Source organism: Vicugna pacos, chromosome 2 (assembly GCF_048564905.1).
Source record: "Vicugna pacos chromosome 2, VicPac4, whole genome shotgun sequence".
NCBI classification, from domain to species: domain Eukaryota; kingdom Metazoa; phylum Chordata; class Mammalia; order Artiodactyla; family Camelidae; genus Vicugna; species Vicugna pacos.
In genome coordinates, this window is record NC_132988.1 from 81,722,253 (window position 1) to 81,740,964 (window position 18,712).

Genomic DNA, 18,712 nt, shown 5'->3' on the forward strand with positions numbered 1-18,712 from the left:
GTGTGAGGTGGGGTCCGGTGTGTGAGACGGGTCAGTTCGAAATGTCCTTGGAGAGGAGACCCAGAGCCTTGGTTGGATGTCCAAATCTGGGTCTCAGGGAGGATGCTAGCGCTGGAATATAAACAGAGTTATTAAACTCTAGATGGTGTTTAAAGTCGTGGCCTGGATAAAAGCTCACATGGAGAGTAGAAATGAGAAGAGAAGGAGTCCAGCCCTGAGGGACTTCTCCATTTAGAGGTCAGGCAGTGAGGAGGACCTGGAAGAACTGAGCACGACCAGTTTCTGAGGCAGAGGAAAACCAGGAAAGGGTGGCCCATCCAGACAAGAGAAGAAAGTATTTCGAGAAGGAGGAAGTGCCAAACCTGTGACATACTGCTAAGAGGTCAAGGAAGATGAGCACAGAATTTGTTTTTGCTTTGTCAAGACTCAGTCGTCCCAGGAACAGAGGATGAAAGCGGACTGAGTGGGATGGGCAGAGAATAGATGGGGATAAGTGGAAACAAAGACTGTGATGGTTCTGAGAAGTTTTGTTGCGAAAGGGAGTAGAGGGCAGTGGGAGGGTTTCGTGGTTGTTTAGGGAAGTGGTAGTAAGGTCTGTTTGTTCGCCAGGGAGAATGATCCAGTTCCGTAGGAGAAAGTGTTGAAGCGTGAGAAAGACTGAGTAATTGCAGAGGTCACGTCCCAGAATAGGATGGAGGAAGCAGGGTTCAGGGCAGAATGTAGGGCTTTGGGCAGTTTTTATGCCATTCTGAGGAGGAACAGCGGAGATGAGGGTAGGTTGCTGGTGGGAAGGTGATTAGTTCCTGCCCAGTTGCTTCAGTTTTCTCAGTGTTGCGCAAAGCACAGTCCTCATCTGAGACTTAATGAAGTGGAGGACCGCTACAGGTTTAGGAATAAAAGGAAGGTGTGCAGGAGTGTCTCAGAGTGAGAAAGCGCACATCATGGGAGATTACTAGACAGTGTAGAGTGCCCATGTGAAATCTGTGGTAGTAGATTTAAGGTGAAATCACTCAGCACAGTTGTTTGTTTTTCTCCATTGATGTTGAGTTGCTTGGATTCCTTTGGATAATCCAGAGTTGAGTTTAACTACAGATGGGCTTTTTCTAGGTAAGTACAACAGAAAAGGGACAGAAGACTTGGAGGTATTTGCAAAGGATGATTAAAGTGCTAACCATAGAATCTGAGCTGGGTAAGAAAAACATGAGAAGGGTGATGGATAATGAACAAACCGTAGAGTCAGTGGATTGGAGAGCCCAGTGGCCTCAAATAATGTTAAAATGGGCTCTACTCTAAAGTAAATGCCTTAGTCTGTTCAGGCTGCTGTAACACAACATCATTGATTGGGTGGTTTATAAACAGAAATCTATTTCTCACAGTTTTGGAGGCTGGGAAGTCCAGAATTAAGATTCTGGCACTTTTGATGTCTGATGAGGGTCTGCTTTCTGGTTTATAGATGGCTGTCTTCTCAGTGGATCCTCACGTGGCAGAAAGAGTTTTCCGTGATCTGTTATAAGGGCTCTAGTCCCATTCATGAGGGCTCCACCCTCATGACCCAGTTGCCTCCCAAAGACGCCACCTCCTAAGGCCATCACATTGGAGCTTAGGATTCCAATGTATGAATTTCCGGCGGGGCAGAAACACTCAGTCCACAACGTTCTTTCACTGCCTCCCCCAATTCACATCCTTCTTGCGTGCAAAATATATCCCATCCCAATAGCCCCAAAGTCTTAATTCATTCCAGCATCATTGAAGTTAGACTGGAGTCCCACTCTGAAGTAAGTGAATTAGGATAGTGTATGACGATCAGAGAGGAGAATGTTTCCAATACAGAAGATGGAACAGTTATTGATGACTATAAAGTACAGAATGTCACCTGTATCTGGGGCAGTAGTTTTCAACTAGGAGTGATTTTGCCCCTCAGGAAACATTTGGCACTGTCTGAGGTCATTTTAGGTTGTCATAACTGAGGGGGGGCATGTGTTAGGGTGACTGCTACTACCATCTAGTGGCTAGGAATGCTGCTAACGTCCCACAATGCGCAAGACAGCCAGCCCCTCACCGCAAAGAATTACCTGACACAAACTGTCAATTGCATAGTTTAGAAACCCTGATCCGGGATATGGGTGGCTGAGGTGGAGCAGGGAAAAGAGAGGAGGTAAGATCAAGAATTGAGAGATCAAGGTGGGAAATAGATCGTGTTTACTAACTTTGAATTTGCCAAGAATGACGGGAAGAATGGCGACAGGCATGGTTGTGCTGAGGAAGACAGTCAGCAAGGTGCTGACGTTTTCAACAACTGAAGCGCAGTGTCTACGTCTTTGGGAAGCGGTTATAGAAGAAGGGGAGGAAGATGATATAGTCTGATGTCATGCACTTCAGAGGAGACTGGATTCTGAAGAAGAAAGTAGAAGAAATGGCATGGAAATGCTAACAGGGAGCACTCATTGTCCTGAGGTTCCTGGGATGTCGGAGGGAAAACAGCTTCCTCCTGATTGAACTCCAGGGGACACCCAGGACTCAGATCAAGAAGGTGAAGGGAACTTAGGGAGTCATGGTTACACATCTTTTCCAAGAGGTCTTTATTTAAGCATTAAACAAAAGTGGTGCAGAATTTCCTGATTCATTACAAGTTCATCGGAGGCAGAGGTATAATACGGAGCAGAACACTGATGTCTTTGGAAGACTATATCAGAGACAAACTTTTCTTTCCAGACATTGATTTTTGACACCCCTGGCTGTCTTATTTATTACTTAGTGTATGTGTGTTTTCCTGATTATTCTTTTTTTTTTAATTGAAGTATAGTTGATTAACAATGTGTTAGTTTCTGGTGTACAGCATAGTGATTCAATTATACACATATATATATATATTCTTTTTCATTATAGGCTATTACAAGGTATTGAATACAGTTCCCTGTGCTGTACAGTAGGACCTGATTGTTTATCTGTTCTGTAAATAGTAGTTCTTAGTAGAAGTAAGCTGAATAGTAGTCAGTATCTGCTAATCCCAAACTCCTAGTTTATCCCTCCCCCTTTCCCCTTTGGTAATCATAAGTTTGTTTTCTATGTCTGTGAGTCTGTTTCTGTTTTATAAATAAGTTCATTGTGTTATTTTTTAGATTCCACATATAAGTGATATCATATGATACTTGTCTTTCTTTGACTTACTTCGCTTAGTACAATAATCTTTAGGTCCATCCATGTTGCTGCAAATGGCATTATTTTATTCTTTTTGTATGGCTGAGTAGTATTCCATTGTACACGTGTGTGTGTGTGTGTGTGTGTGTGTGTGTGTGTGTGTGTATACAGATATACCACATCTTTATTCAGTCCTCTGTCGATAGACACTTCCAGGTCTTGGCTATTGTAAATAATGCTGCTATGAACATTGGAGTGCATGTATCTTTTTTTTTTCTTTAAACATCTTTATTATGGTATGGTTCCTGCACAGTAAACTACACATATTTCGGATATACAATTTGATGAATTTTGATAGATGTATACACCCATGAAACCACCACCACAGTCAAGATAGATAACATTTCTATCACTCCCCAAGGGGTGCAATTTTTGAATTCCCAGTTTATCCCTTCCCACCCCCTTTACCTGCTATACTGACCTGTTTTTTTTCTTTCTTCCTAGAAGGATACTAGGTCCACCAGTGTTTCCAGGAAAATCCTGCCAGAAATAAGCCGAATTAACCAGTCCCTGATAGAAAAATGGAAGGCAGTGGCAAGAGGAAGTACAGAATATGAAGTGGCTAAGAGGTGGCTCTGTCTGATAAATTAGAAACCATTTTTATTTGATTCTGAAAGGCTTGGTATTTTATCCTAGACATAAGAAAGAGGGTTTGGTTTTATTACGAAGGCATTTGCATTTTAACCATGATTCTCTTCTACCATCTCTTAGTTTGAAGAAGTCATTGATGTATTCATTCATTCATCATTTATTTATTTAACAGAGATTTATTGAGGATGTACAGTATCCCAGGCACTTTGATAGGTGAGGGAGAGGCAGGAGTGAATCAAAAATGCTTTGTCCTACACAGCCTTCACTAAGGTGACTGTTATTAGAGCTTCATAGTTTATTCTCTGGAGCTCCAGAAGTTTCTGTTTTCAGAAGGATGAGTTTTACTTAAATCCAGATGTCTTGATCAAACCAACTGTGAAGAGTTTTAGTGAGAGTGAGCAGTAACATGCACAAGGTATACCCAGAATTTGGAAGACTCTTAAGGGAGTAGTTATTTTCATTAATTTGGACTCCACATCACCCGTTATACATTCAGTAAGATAAAGGGGACAAGCTTTTAGTATGCTGTGACTTACACCTATCTTATTACTTTTGCAGTGAAATTAGAGTGATATTTTCATCTCCTGCTTGTCTGACTGCAAGTTTCTTAAAGAAAAGGTAATATTTACATGAGATTTTACATTTATTTAAAATGCTGGTGAGTACTTAAAATGAAATGTTTTGACTTAGTCATTTTAATTTGAGAATTTTGTTGTCTCTGAACAAAAAATCCGTCATAAACAACTCCATAGGTTGTTACAGAATTTTTCTATTTTGTAAAGTAATTTCCACTTGGTTTTGTGGAAGACATTTGGATTTTAACCATGATTCTCTTCTACCATCTCTTAGTTTGAAGAAGTCATTGATGTATTCATTCATTCATCATTTATTTATTTAACAGAGATTTATTGAGTACTTGGACCACTGCAAGTTGTAATTTCTAATTTACATTCTTCGCTTCCTTTGCCCTGCCTTCCTCTGTTATCTGATTGGCAGGAATGGTGTGTTTTCAGGATCTTTGTATCTCAGAGTAATCAGTTCATTCTAACATTGCTTTAGTACTGCAAGGCCAAGGCTGTACTTTGCAGTTCTTAGGATGAAATCAGTAAGGAAAGCAAATCCTATTTATTTTATCTTTAACTAGCCTGACTACCACAGAGGAAAACCTTAACTGCTCTCCTATTTGGTTTGACCCTTGGTCTGATCCAGTAGTTTAAACAGTTCCTCTGTGAAATGCTCAATGTTTGGTCTTGTTTCTTCCCCTCCCTTTTTGCTCTCCCATTACTGTGCCTGGGAACTGTGAAAAGATAAAGTGAGGCATATTAAAAATTTTAGGAGTTTATTTGAGTGAACATGCATTGGAATCATGTAGCATCAAGTTGGAAGTGGTTGAATGTTCCACTGGCAGGAGCTCTGGAGAGACATATAGAGAAGGTGCAGAAAAAAAGAAAGGAAATTATTTGATTGGCTGTAGCTTGAAGACTCATTGGCTGTTTGTGGTTGGTCACCCTTAGGTTTTTTGGGGTTTAAAAAATTTTTTTTTGGTTTATTTATTTACTTTAATGGCAGTGCTGAGGATTGAACCCAGGACCTCGTGCACTCTACCACTGAGCTATACCCTTCCCCAGTTGCCCTTAGGTTTTGATTTCGTAACTTTGAGGCAAGTACTGGCTTGGATTTTGGTTTGCTTGTGTTGGCCACCACGGCATTAGAGTGTTATGGCCTCCTTGCTTAATTAATTTAGTAGTATTTAAGGGCGGCGGGGGGGATAGCAGCAAAAAGAGGCACTTAGGTTGCCCTCTGTCTTCTCTGGAGGCTGGTGCCCTACAGGTCTGACTGCAGCTGGTGTAAATCATCCCAGTTCAGCTTTGCTAGTTCGGGTCCTGTCCCTCCCTTGTTGACTTGGCTTCCAGTTGAGTTGGCTCGCTGGTTTAGAAGATAGCTGTACACATCTTGTACCCCATCCTGGCCGCTAGGTGGTACTCGCTTAACCCCTGTTGCAGGTATTTCTTTCCAGTATGGAATCCCTTGGGTTCTTAAACCAGCTGCATCTTCAGTCACTTCTTAGGAAGACTCAAGGAACTGTTGGGTCCAAAAGCCGCACCTGGGAACCAGAGAAGCTCAGGGAGGCTGAATGTTATGTCTTCTCCTGGCAGCTCATCAGGCAGTTATCTTTCTCAAGTCCAAAAAGGCACCCCTGTTCATCTCTGCATATCCTGGCTAAGGGCAGAAGAAAAACCAAGACACTGCTTACCTCTGCCTGATTTCTCTCCCATTTGTCTTTTTCTTCTTGATGTCCTCCTAGACTGGAAAGGGGGGAGTCTACCATTCAGTGTATCCTCTTTCTTCCCCACTGTAGCCACAAACTAATTCTCATTACATAGGAGAATCATTTCTACACTAAAAATATTATCTTTCTAAAGTGTCAAAGTGTCCATGCCCCCTTCCCAGGAGTGATAAACCTCAAGATTTGATCTTAAGATGCCAAAGGCTGCAAGGAGAATTTATTTCAAAGGGAAATTTACAATACTTTTAGTACCTGCATAAATGTTTTAGCCCTAGTATTGCAATTGTTTGGTTAATCCAGTAAGCATGAAATATTTCTTAATAGTACATTATGAAAAAAAATTGCTTGACAGAAGGCGGGCTCTTCCAATATTACCAACACAACGCAGGGAAACACCACACCTAGGCAAAGCCTTGGTATTTCTGAGAGGAATGGCCAGGTCTGAATTTTTTTAAATGGGTTTAGATTAAGGCAGGGGCTTCAATGTGGGAAGGGGAGGTTGGGAGCTTGATTAAGATTGGGGAAGGATTCCACAATTCAAGACACAGGAAAACAGCAAGGCAAGGATTTTGAGGCAAGAAATTCAAAGAATTTAAGGGCGTAAACTGTTGATTGCTTTCCTTGGAAGAGTTAATGGATCTTTTCAGGAAGCTCCTATAATGAACAATCAAGGCATTTGCCTGGGCAAGAGTGCCTTGGAATAGTAAAGTCATGCTAATGAAACAGTGGAATCCCTAAGTCATGTAAATATAGATGGTAAATTGTGTGGGGGTTAGGGAGTTTCAGCTCTCAGTGTGCAGGCTGAGTGTGAGGGTAAATGGTTTCAGTTCTCAGATACAGCATGTAAACTTTTGCTAAAGCTGCAGCCCAAACTTGAGATAATAAATTGTTACCTACTCTCTTTTCGGAGAATATAAATTTAAAAATTTTTTTGTGCCAATTGATTATTTCAAAAGGAGGCAAGCTTTAAGGAAAAAGATTATATCTGATATGTAGTAAAATAAAATGATGCATAATGATATATGAAGTTAGAAATATTCCTTTCCATCTGCTTATGTGTGTGTGTGTTTTTGTTTTGTTTTTTTGTTTGTTTGTTTGCATTTCTTGCATCCAAAGAGAATCTAGGGAAACGATTTCCGGTGATGTGGACTTACAAATGGCAAGAGATGCCTTCGAGAAATTAACAACAGAGGAATGGATTTCTTCCTTGGTAATAACGAATATGTACTTGAGAAATAGAGCGATAGAATTTCCTTACAAGAACCAATATGATTGCAGTTCCATTGTCTTGGGAGGGAGTGAAATGGAATTGTGATGGGGAGGGGACTAGTGTTTATTATGAGGTTACTGTGTACCAGCTACTATATTAGATACTGGCATTTATATTCTTACTGAACTCTTGAACATATAGTAGGTACAGTATTTTTTTCAATGTGAGAAAGCCAGTGCTTGAAAAGTATAACTTATGAAAAGAACACTAGTTTGGGAAGCAGGGCACCCTTATCTGGACTGGGAGGCTGAAAAGCCCGTTTTCTGTTTTGAGATGAATCTCAAATCTAGTTGAGATGAATCTGCTACTGATTCATCCCTTATTCTCCTTGAGCCACGTTTTTTTTAACCTATACATTGAGTTTACCTTTAAGGTCCATTTTAATTTCATGTTCTGTGATTCTGGGTTGTGTTGGGAGGAGAACTTCCCCTCTACCAGTTTAGGTTCATATATTTGAGGACCTACCAGCTAACAATAGACACATTAACAGGAGAAAATTTACTCATGCAGAGCAGCTAGGGATGAGGGTTAATATACCAACTTTAGGGAAGGAGGAGGAAGGGCTTCTGTGGGAAAACAAATGGACTTTTCAGGGAGACAAATGGGCTTTTAGGGGGACAAATGGAAGATAGGATAGCTTGTGATAGTTTGTTTATGTCATTTCTCATCCAAGTGCAAATGTATGGTCTTCCTGGCCGTGAAGCTTGCTTGCCCGCCCACTCAGGAGGGAATTTATAGCTGCTTCATGCTCTGCCTTCAGTCAAATGAGGAGAGCTCGGTAGGCTTCTTTGTGCATCAGGTGTATCTCAAATGTCTCCAGTTTAAAGTCCCCTTCATACCGTTTAGGTCCCTACATTTGGAAGGGAAAGGGGGAGAGGGTTCCTTAATATGCGATAGAAACTGTTTTTATTTTCAACATAAAAAAGTAAGAATAGTAAGTGTTATCAACTATATTTGGAGCAGGTATAGCTCAGTGGTAGAGTGCGTGTTTAGCATGCAGGAGGTCCTGGGTTCAATCCCCAGTACCACCATTAAAAAAGCCCCAGAACTAATTACCTCCACCTCCCCCCAAAAAACCCCACAAACAAACAAACAAACAAACAAACAAACAAAATTAAGGATATTTTTAAAATAACTATTTAGGGGATGTGGGAGATGACTTCAGGTGCTATTCCTAGTGTGAGTCCTAAGAAACATTAGTGTCACAGAATGCTCCATGAAAAAGGATTAAGCAGCTTTGGGAACATTATGGAGTCATGTTGCATAAAAGTAAATCAAAGATTCTATGATGTCACACACCAAAAGAAATTAGCTTTTTTGACACTATTTTTTTCAAAGTTATCTGACTCTGTGACACTATTTTCTCATTTACGCCTACTACCGTTCCACAGATGTCGACATATGAAAAAACAAATTGTAAGAACTTTAATGTAATAATAGTCATATCCAGTACTCCCGGGTGATTGTTGCATGTATCATCTTACTTAACCTTTACGACACGTTGAGGTAGATACTCACAGTTAAGAGTACCCAAGATCTGTTAGAAAGAATTAATATGCCATTGGTTCAAAAACTGGCCCTCTTGATGAAATATTGGCCGGTGTCCCTGACGAGCCAAATAACTCAGAGACAAGGTCTTAGGGCTTAGAAGAAAAGAGGCAGCTTTATTGCTTTGCCGGGCAAAGGGGACTCACAGCAGGCTAGTGCCTTCAAAACTATGAACCGTCTTGGGGTTGGGGCTTAGTAACTATATAGATGAACAGGTTGAGGCATGAAAGGTGATAACAGCAGGTGGGAGCATAAAAGGAGGTAATCAACAAGGGTCACTGATGAAACTTCCTCCTAAGTCTTGATGAGTCTGTCTGATATCATGGGACTTCCTGGTGATATGGAAGGTCATCAACCCATGACCTTCTATATCTGGTCAGACTCATCCGGTGCTACAGAGGAACTCTGGGGGGTCTGGTCATTCTCCTGTGGTGATCGTCCTGTGACTCCCTTCCTGGGGAATGACTCAAACGCCAAACATGATTGTAATTATCAGAGTAAGGTAAAATCAAACAGTAGTATCAACAACTTTTGCTTTATCGGTGGGCCTGGGGCTGGGCAGTCAGGTTTGTTGATTGTTCTAAAAGCAAGCAGTAAGCATAAAGCCACGAATTTGTTAGCCTAAGTGTGGCCATTTTATTATTTCTCCTTCAGCCCCTGTGCTCAGAGGACAAGGGAAGATTGAAGAAAGAGGCAGGCCACTCCAGATTAGAAGGTGGCAGTTTTGATAAGCAAGGGAGCTTACTTACGAGGCTTGTCTTGGGTGGCCACAAGATGAGTAGATCTCTGCATCCACCCGCCAGAATCTTGAAGTTTATATAGTGGCATTAACTGCTGGGTTCAGTCACGTATACTGTCCAGATGGTCTCAGCAACAGCTTACTCTCTCAAGGCTGCATCCTTGGAACAGCTCCCATGGTGGGAACAGTGGACAGACGGTACATTCCAAACACAGGGGAGTGGGTGAGGAGCCTTTGATCGCCCAAGTCCAGTGTGAGGGTTAGTGGGCAATCACATCCTCTTGATTACCTCCTCCAACATAAGCTGTTGTAACTAACAACATCCAAATCTCCATGGCTTATTAACCCAATGAAGTTTTTTTTCTCGCACCATAGTCCAATGAGGGTTGAGATAGGAGACACTTGTAGGGAAGGAAAAAAAATATTTTTCTTCTCATCTTAGTTTCATTGGCTGAGGCCCTGCAAAAACACAGAGAAAAGGCAGCTTCACAAGAGAAAAACAAACAAGTTTATTAATAGGTGCATCCCACAAATACACAGAAGTGCTCAGAGGTGAGTACTTTAAAGGAGTGGCTAGAATTTGGGCTTCTATAACATCTCAGCAAAGAACAATAATTTTGTAGAGAAGTGAGAGGCCAGAGGAAAAGGACTTTGAGCTTTTGGGTGGCAAACTATGGGAAGAAAGTAACAGTAGAGAAGGGCTAATTAGGCAGGTTTGTCATGTAGAGACTTACTCAGTGCCAGCTCATTTCAGCTTATAAGGGTGTTGCTATGCCCTTCCAGGTACAGGAAGTTGGGGACAGGAGGGCACCTTCACAAGGGGAATTTATGTTCTGCTTTCAGGTGGATGAGGGAGGCCAGAGAGCTTGTTCTATGTCGGCCTTTTTCTCACTTGCCTTCAGCTCAAAATAATCCAAGTGTCAGAGCAGCATATTTTGGGGGTGGCAGATTCTACTACCCTTCCCACTATTGCCCAGATTCATCCAGGGGTGACTCATGCTCCTTCTCTCTGGAGTTCTAGGCCTCAGGGCCATGAAATTCTCCACAAGATCTTTTGTGTTTGGCTGGCAGATGAGGAAAGAGGATATGGAAGGGGCATCCATCACCTTCACTCACATTCCATAGCTAGAAACACCATCTTCCTGTGAGCCCAGGAGGATTGACAGCATTGGTGAGGTGAACAAGTGGCATTTTCTCTGCCACAGTGGATTTTAGGTCAGATAGAGCTGGGTATGGATGCCTTCTAATCGAGCAGCCTTCACGATTTTATTCAGTATGTCCATGCATCTGATTTCACTTTTTTTCCCTTCATTCACCCCAATATAAAATAGGGATGATAGTTCTCACTTATGGCTTCAGGGGCATTTGAGATACGAGGGATGATAGAGTTTGAACAGAAGGTGTCAGGAAAACTAAATGATTATTTCATTTGGAACATGGTGGAATGAAACCTCTGGTCCAATAGCTTGTTTCTTACATTACTCTGGGTCTTTCCCTGATACTGTTTCAACCACAGATAACTACATATCTCAAGGATAATCTGCTCAGAGCTCTTCCATCTCGTTCTCCACACGAAGAAGCATTATCAGTTTTCCTTCTGCTCCCAGAGTGTCCTGTGATGCATGATCCGAGAAACTGGATGACTCTGGTGGTTCCATTTGCAGAGACTGTTTATATCATGATGGGCCAGCCTTTACAAGTCCTGAGTAAGTTTGATTGCTTTTGTGTCACGTTTTCTGCACTCTCAATAGAAAGTCACTGTCTGAAGCAGAATCTGTAGCAAATTTTAGATAGAAGATTTCAAAATACCACACAGATGTTTGAGTATGTGGTATGTGCATTATTGAAAAAATTAACCTAAAATTGTCAAATCCAAGTTTGTGTGCCTGACACACAGTGAGGCCAAAAAAACCGAAACATCAGAGTTTGGAGCAGAGAAATGTTTATTGCAAGGGCCAAGCAAGGAGAATGGGTGACTTATGCTCAAAAGACCCGAACTCCCTGATGGATTTCAGGGAAGAGTTTTTAAAGGCAAATTTGTATTTGCCTTTAACAGGGTGGTATTCCAGGAATCTCAATCATCAGCTTTCTGGTTGTGACCAGTCTGGGGTCCAAGTGCTTGTGCTCAGCCCAAAGTTACCATCCTCCACCTGCGTGGGGGTCTTATTTCCTGAGACTTGTGTCAGATTGTTACATAAATCCCTTGAGGAGGAACCAGGACCCTGCGCCATTGCTGCGCTATTTTTTCTTAACTGCCTTTGCTTTGTTCCTGCATTTTCTCACTTCCCTAATTAGTAACTGTTTGAGTCTGCCCTTTGGAACGCAGGGAAGGTCTAGAGGCTGAAGCCTTTTCCCTGCAAACAAGAACTGGGGGACAGGGAACGGCTTTGGTACCCAGGAGGGCCCCACAGGGTCCTGCTTGGTTTCAAAGCTGTTATAATCATTATTCTTATCATTACAAAGCATATGTAAGTCTTGACTCGGACATGGCTTCGACATCAGAGCTTAATAACCAAACAGTATCCAGTCAAGATAAATCCATACTTTAAAACTTTTTGTTTATATTGTTTTAAAACTTAAGACGTTTTGACCAGAGGTGAGGAGGAAATGTTTAACTTTGCCTTCTTGTTTTTTATTTTATTCAATACTGTGAGATGTCCTTCTATAACTTTGAGCTATTATTGAAGGTCCAAAGCTTTAAAAGGTACAAAGGTGAAAATATACAGTGAAATTTAAGCCACCCAGTTCCCCTCCCAGAAAGCAGTTACAGAATAGAGTTTCTTGTGTAACCTTTGAAAGACATTCTCTCTGTATAAAAACATACAGAAATGTATTCTTTTTTTAAATGATAGCATACCATTCACATTCTTTGGCAACTTGCTTTTTTTCACTAAACACTTATATCATGGAGATCGTTATGTTACAGAATCTGTAGAACTTCCTTCTGTTTAATGGCTGAATAGTATTCCTTTGGGAGAATATACATGAATAGTTGTTTCTAAATTTTTGCTATTTTAACAGTTCTAACATTCATTTCTTCGTGTATATATATAAATTTACACAGGCAGGGAAGTTTCCAGAAAGCACAATTACTGGGTCAAATTGTAATTGCATTTTAAATTTTGAAAGATTTTGCCAAATCACAGAAGTCAGGGCCACCATGTTGCCCAACTTTAAGTAGTCACCATTCACATTGTCATCCTTGGAAATTGGGCAACATGGCAGCCCTGACAAAAGATGTACCAGTTTACACTTCATCAACAAATATGAGAGGCATCGACCCACACACTTTTCCATAGTGTTAACCAAGGTTTGGTCTTTTACCATTTCAAAAAGAAGACTTTCTTAGTCTGAATTTCAGTTTTCTCATTATGAGTGAAGTTGTGCTGTTTTTCCTATGTCTCAGTCCATTTTTCCATTTGTTGTTGGTATTTTTCTTTTTTATTTAGGAACTTTGAATCTACTAAGACAATTAGTTCTTTATCAATAATATGAGTTGCAATTTCTTTCCTTTAGGTTATTAAAATTTTTTTTACTTTGTGGCACTATTGCCATGCATAATTATTTATAAACATTCTTAGGCAGCCTACTATATTAAAATTTTCTTTTATGGTTTCTAAGTTTGGGTCATACCTCAGAAAGTTTTCCTCATGCTGAAATTTAAAAATTTCCCATGCTCCTACTAAAACTTTTATCATTTTGTTTTTATGTTTAAGTCTTTGATCTCTATGGAGTTTATCCTGATTAACCTTCATTTTTCCCTGGATCAGTTTCCAACTGTCACACATTTATTAAATAATCTATTTCACTATCCACTAATATACAATGCCACCTTCATCATATACTAGAGTCATGTGTATTTGGGTCCATTTATGAAGCCTCTTATATGTTAATCTACTTTTCATGCATCTGAGTCATACTATTTTAATTATATTAGCTTGAAAATATATTTTAACATCTGATATGTTTGTTTCCTGAGAATTGTCTTTTAAAGGACAAAAACTCAGTTTGTAATCTCAGTGATATTAAAATATTGTTATTGAGCTAATTAAAAATATGTCCATTTATACCAGGTATTCATAAAGTCTGAAAACATATATAATATTATTTTGCTTTTTACAGATTGAAAATATCCTTGATGCCATTATATGTCTTGTATGTATGTGTACATTCACTCAATGTATGTTTTCAGACCTTATAGATACCCTATGGAATTTTCAGTTTGAAAATCATGAAATTAATCAAGTAATCAAACACAAATATGGATGATCAACAAGTTCCTTCAGAAACCTCAATTTGAGCTTTTAATTCCAATGATACTTAATCAGGAAAAATATTTCTTTTTTCCATACCTGTGAGTAGTCAATGTTGCCCAGGATGTTATCTTTAGAAAAAATATGTTATGGGTTATGCCATCAGACCTGGGAAATATGATCTCTTTCTTACATTAAAGAACTTAGTAAAAGCTGAGGGAGTTTTTTGGGAGGTGCATATTTATCATGGCTGATTTTACCATCCTCAGAGCAGTGTTGGGCATCTTTGCAAGAATCCTCTCTCAACACACTGGTCCAGATGCTTAAAACTGCTGTTGTCTCTCAAATGTATCATTGGACTGAAACCATTCAGAGTCACAACAATGTTAAAGTTCTTCTAGAAATGATGAAAGAAGTGTATAAGGTAAGGGTTTATCTAAAGGAATATATATACCATTTTACTAAATCAAGATTCCTTAGTTCTTAGCCAGTTGGAGCCTTATTTTGTTTTATTTTCCACAATAGAAGGATAATATTTTATTTAGCCCTTAATAATTCAGGATTTTGCTTGTTTTGCTAAATGGATAGACTCTGGAGGATATATAATATATTAGAGGCACAGATACTCAGATATGAGAATGATTCAGCATTTTCATTAGGGTACATAACACAATCCAGAAGTAACCTAAAGTTAGGCTACTAATAAATCTAATGATTATTGGGGGGTAGCGAAGAGACAAAGCATTTAAAATAAAATAACAGAATTAAACTGATACTGTTCGAGGGAAAGACAATTAGCTAAAATAAGATGCTTTTATAATATAAATTGTTAAATTGACAATCAAAGCAAATTTCATCATAAAATATCAATTTCAATAGGAGAAAATATTATGTATAAAAGTTAGTGCTTTTCAGAAGTAATAATGCACTGATATTTCTAAAGTAGTATATATCTTCCCCTCATCTTTATTGAGATTATAATTGACATAGAACATTGTGTAAGTTTAAGGTGTACAGTGTGTTGATTTGATACACTTACACATTACAAAACGCTTATTTATTATAAAATGATTACCACCATAGCTCTAGCTGATACCTCCATCACGTCCCATAATTTCCATTTCTTTATTGTCAGAACACTTCATATCTACTCTCTTAGCAACTTTCAACTGTGTAGTATAGTGTTGTTAATTATAATCACCATGCTAAACATTAGACTCCCCAGAACTTATTCATCTTATAACTAGAAGTTTGACCAATATCTCTCTATTTCCCCCACCCCCCAGCTTCTGGAAACTTCCATTCTACTCTGTTCTATAAGTTTGTCTTTTTTAGATTCCACACATAAGTGGTATCATACTATATTTGTCTTTCTCTGTCTGACTTATTTCACTTAGCATAATGTCCTCATGGTCTGTCCATGCTGTCATAAATGGCAGAATTTCTATGTTTCTCATGGCTGAATAATATTCCATTATATATATACTACATCTTCTTTATCCATTCATCTGTCCATGAACATTTAGGTTGTTTCTGTGTCTTGGCTGTTCTAAAATAATGCTGCAATGAACATGGGACTGCAGATATCTCTTTGAGAGAGTTATTTCATATCATGGATATATACCTAGAAGTGGGATTACTGGATCATATGGTGGTTCTATTTTTAATCTTTTAGGAATCTCCATACTGTTTTCCATGGTAGCTACACCAATTTACATTCTCACTAACAGTGCATAAAGTTTCCTTTTTTTCCACATCCTTGCCAACATTGTTTGTGTTCTTTTTGATGACAGCCTTTCTAACAGGTATGAAGCAATATTGCATTGTGGTGTTGATTTGCATTTCCTTGATCATTAGTGATGTTGAGCAACTTTTCACGTACCTGTTGGCCATCTGTATGACTTCTTTGGAACAGTATCTGTCCAGTTCCTCTGCCCATTTTTAAATGGGATTGTTTGACTTTTTTTTTTTTGCTCCATTATATGACATCTGTATATATTTTGGATATTAATTCCTTATCAGATATATGGTTTGCAAATATTTTCTCTCATTCCATAGATTGCGGTTTCATTTTGTTGGTTATTTCTTGCTATGCAGAAGCTTTTCAGCTTGATGTAGTTTCATTTATTTATTATTACTCTTGTTGCTTGTGCTTTTGGTGTCATATCCAAAAAAAATCATTCCCAAGACCAATGTCAAGGAGCTTTTCCCTGATGTTTTCTTCTAAGAGTTTTACGATTTAGGTCTTCTGTTTAATTCATTAATCCATTTCAAGTTAATTTTTTTGAGTGGTGTAAGATTTGGGTTCAGTTTCATTCTTCTGCATGTGGTTATTCAGTCATCCCAACTGCATTTATTGAAGAGATTATTCTTTCCCCAATGATTATTCTTGGCTCCACTGTCAAATATAAATTGACCAAATATGTGAAGGTTTCATTCTGGGCTCTTGTTTCTGTTCCATTAGTCTATGTGTCTGTTTTTATGCCAGTACCTTGTACTGTTTTGATTACTGTAGCTTTGTAGTATAGTTGTAAATCAGGACGTGTGATACTTCCAATTTTGTTCTTCTTTTCAGAATTGATTTGACTATTCAAGGCCTTTTGTTGTTCCATACAAATTTTAGAATTGTTTTTTCTATTTCGTGAAAAGTGTCATTGGAATTTTAAGAGGGATTACATTGAGTCTACAAACAACTTTAGGTAGTATGAACATTTAACAATATTTTTCCAATCTATGAACATGGGATATCTTTTCATTTCTTTGTGTTTTCTTCAATTTCTTTTATCATGATCTTTCAAAGTATAGATCTTTCATCTTCCTGGCTAAAAGTTTTTCCTAAGTATTTTATTGTTTTTGATGCTATTGTGAATGGCCAGAGTTTTAAGAAGACAAATAAGAATCATGAGGAGTCAAATATTTTTCAAAGTAATCTATAAAAGGGAAATGTTTGACATAAAAATAATTGGGGATTTAAAAAATAAGAAAGTGTATAGGGCTTAAAAAGATGTTGGGTAATAGACTCCTTTCATTAGGAAAAAATATGCATCACAATCTGTAGTTTCATCACATTTTTCATTCCTGATATTGGTTATTTACCTTTTTTCCTAGATTAGTCTTACAAGGAAGTTGTGGGGTCTTTTTCCATAAGATGCAACCTTTTAATTTGTTGATCTTCTATCCTGTATGTCTGCTTTTTATTTCCTTAATTTAAGTTCTTAGATTTCTTTTTTCCTGGTTTCTAACTCTTGGATTAATTTAGATTAATTGGATGTGATGGAGGCTTACTTAGATCATTGCTTTTCCAGCATTGCTTCTTCTGGGAAGCCTTCTTGAACCCTGTTAAGTCCTTCTACAATCAAAACTGTATCCTGTGTGCCTAATTACTTGCTGTTTTTACCTACTAGACCATGGGTTGGCAATCTGTGCCCATGGACAGCCTCTTGTTTTTACAAATAAAGTTTTATTGGGACACATCCACACTCACTTATCTACATACTGTCTGTGGCTGTTTTGTGCTATAGCCATGGAAGGGTTGAATATTTGCACTAGAAACTATATAGTCCCAAGCTCAAAATATTTACCACCTGGATTTAAGAAAGAGTTTGCTGACTGCTCTACTAGACAGTAACCTATGTGTAAGCCAGGACAGTTTTCAGCTTATGCTTTGTCTCATGCCTGACAAATAGTGTGTGCTAAATTAATATTCACTAATTCACAGAGAAAGGCTTGAATTTGTTGAAAGTACATTGGATTTTTTTTTTTTTGGCTGCTTTTATTCTCAAGATCTAGAAACTGTTTCCAGTGAAACTGTGCCCTAAGAATTGGTTTACTAATGTCCGCTGTAAACATTTTATACATTTTACAATATGTATGAAAACTGGAGACATTACAGATCAAAACATGGAAGTTTTATAGAACTCTACTTCATCGTTGACAAATGCATTGGGTTTATAGAGGTTTATTCTAATTATCTATATACTAGCCATATATAAATAGATTAAATCATTTATTGATAGAAAATAAAATTCACAGGTCCTATTATCTTTAAGGTAAACAAAGCTAACTGTCGACTATCAGAAAATGCTTTCAACATAAGTGAACTCTCCGCTTGTTTGAACTTTTATCAAGAGAGAACAAGAGTGATCTTTAGGAATAACAACCTGGTAAGAATAACATTTCTACTTTCTGAAATTTTTCATACTTTCAAGGGAGACACATTAGTAGCTATGTAGGTGTCTCTTTGATAAATTAAGATTTGAAAATTTTCTCACTGCAATGCTTAATTTGCTAAAGCAGAAAACTGAAACATCTTTCAGTCGCAGAACAAATGGATTTTCTTAGGAATTTGTTTCTAGGTAATTTGTATTCTTAAAAGCAGATTCTAAAAACTATGGAGGGAAATAATTTAAGGTGATGAGATAAAGGAATGAAGTATTTTTTTCTTTTGATTATCAAAACTGTTACCTCTTTTTAATTTTTAGATGTTTGAAGAAAACCTCAGTCCCACTATTTTCAGTGATTATCCATTTATCTTTAATTTGCTCTCCAAAATTAGATTATTACAAGCTGATTCCCATATAAAAATGCTGGTATGTATGTCTTACTTTTTATTATGCAAAATTTTCATACATATACAAAATAGAGATAATGGTATATTGAACCCCAGCACAAAGCGTTATAAGTCATTGACATTTTGCCATACTTTCTTCATCTGTCATTTTTGTTGTTTTTGTATTTGTTGTAATTTTTGTTAAAGTACGTAAAGCAAATCCCAGGCCCAACTTCTTTTCACCTCTCCATACTCAGTGCATTATGTCTGGTTGTTT

The 18,712-nt window shown here is 38.3% G+C and overlaps 1 protein-coding gene across 3 annotated transcripts in view; it reads left to right on the forward strand.

Moving 5' to 3' along the window:
- Window positions 1-18,712, forward strand: part of HERC6 (HECT and RLD domain containing E3 ubiquitin protein ligase family member 6) — a 45,334-nt gene that overhangs the window by 11,741 nt on the left and 14,881 nt on the right. For 2 of the 3 annotated variants that reach the window (XM_072943252.1, XM_072943259.1), the window contains exons 9-15: window positions 3,643-3,767; window positions 4,348-4,407; window positions 7,193-7,286; window positions 11,150-11,339; window positions 14,156-14,310; window positions 17,936-18,049; window positions 18,368-18,475. In XM_072943252.1, the coding sequence (XP_072799353.1) occupies window positions 3,643-3,767; window positions 4,348-4,407; window positions 7,193-7,286; window positions 11,150-11,339; window positions 14,156-14,310; window positions 17,936-18,049; window positions 18,368-18,475 (846 nt within the window). The remainder of the gene's footprint in view (window positions 1-3,642; window positions 3,768-4,347; window positions 4,408-7,192; window positions 7,287-11,149; window positions 11,340-14,155; window positions 14,311-17,935; window positions 18,050-18,367; window positions 18,476-18,712) is intronic. The other variant, XM_072943254.1, reaches the window with a different exon arrangement.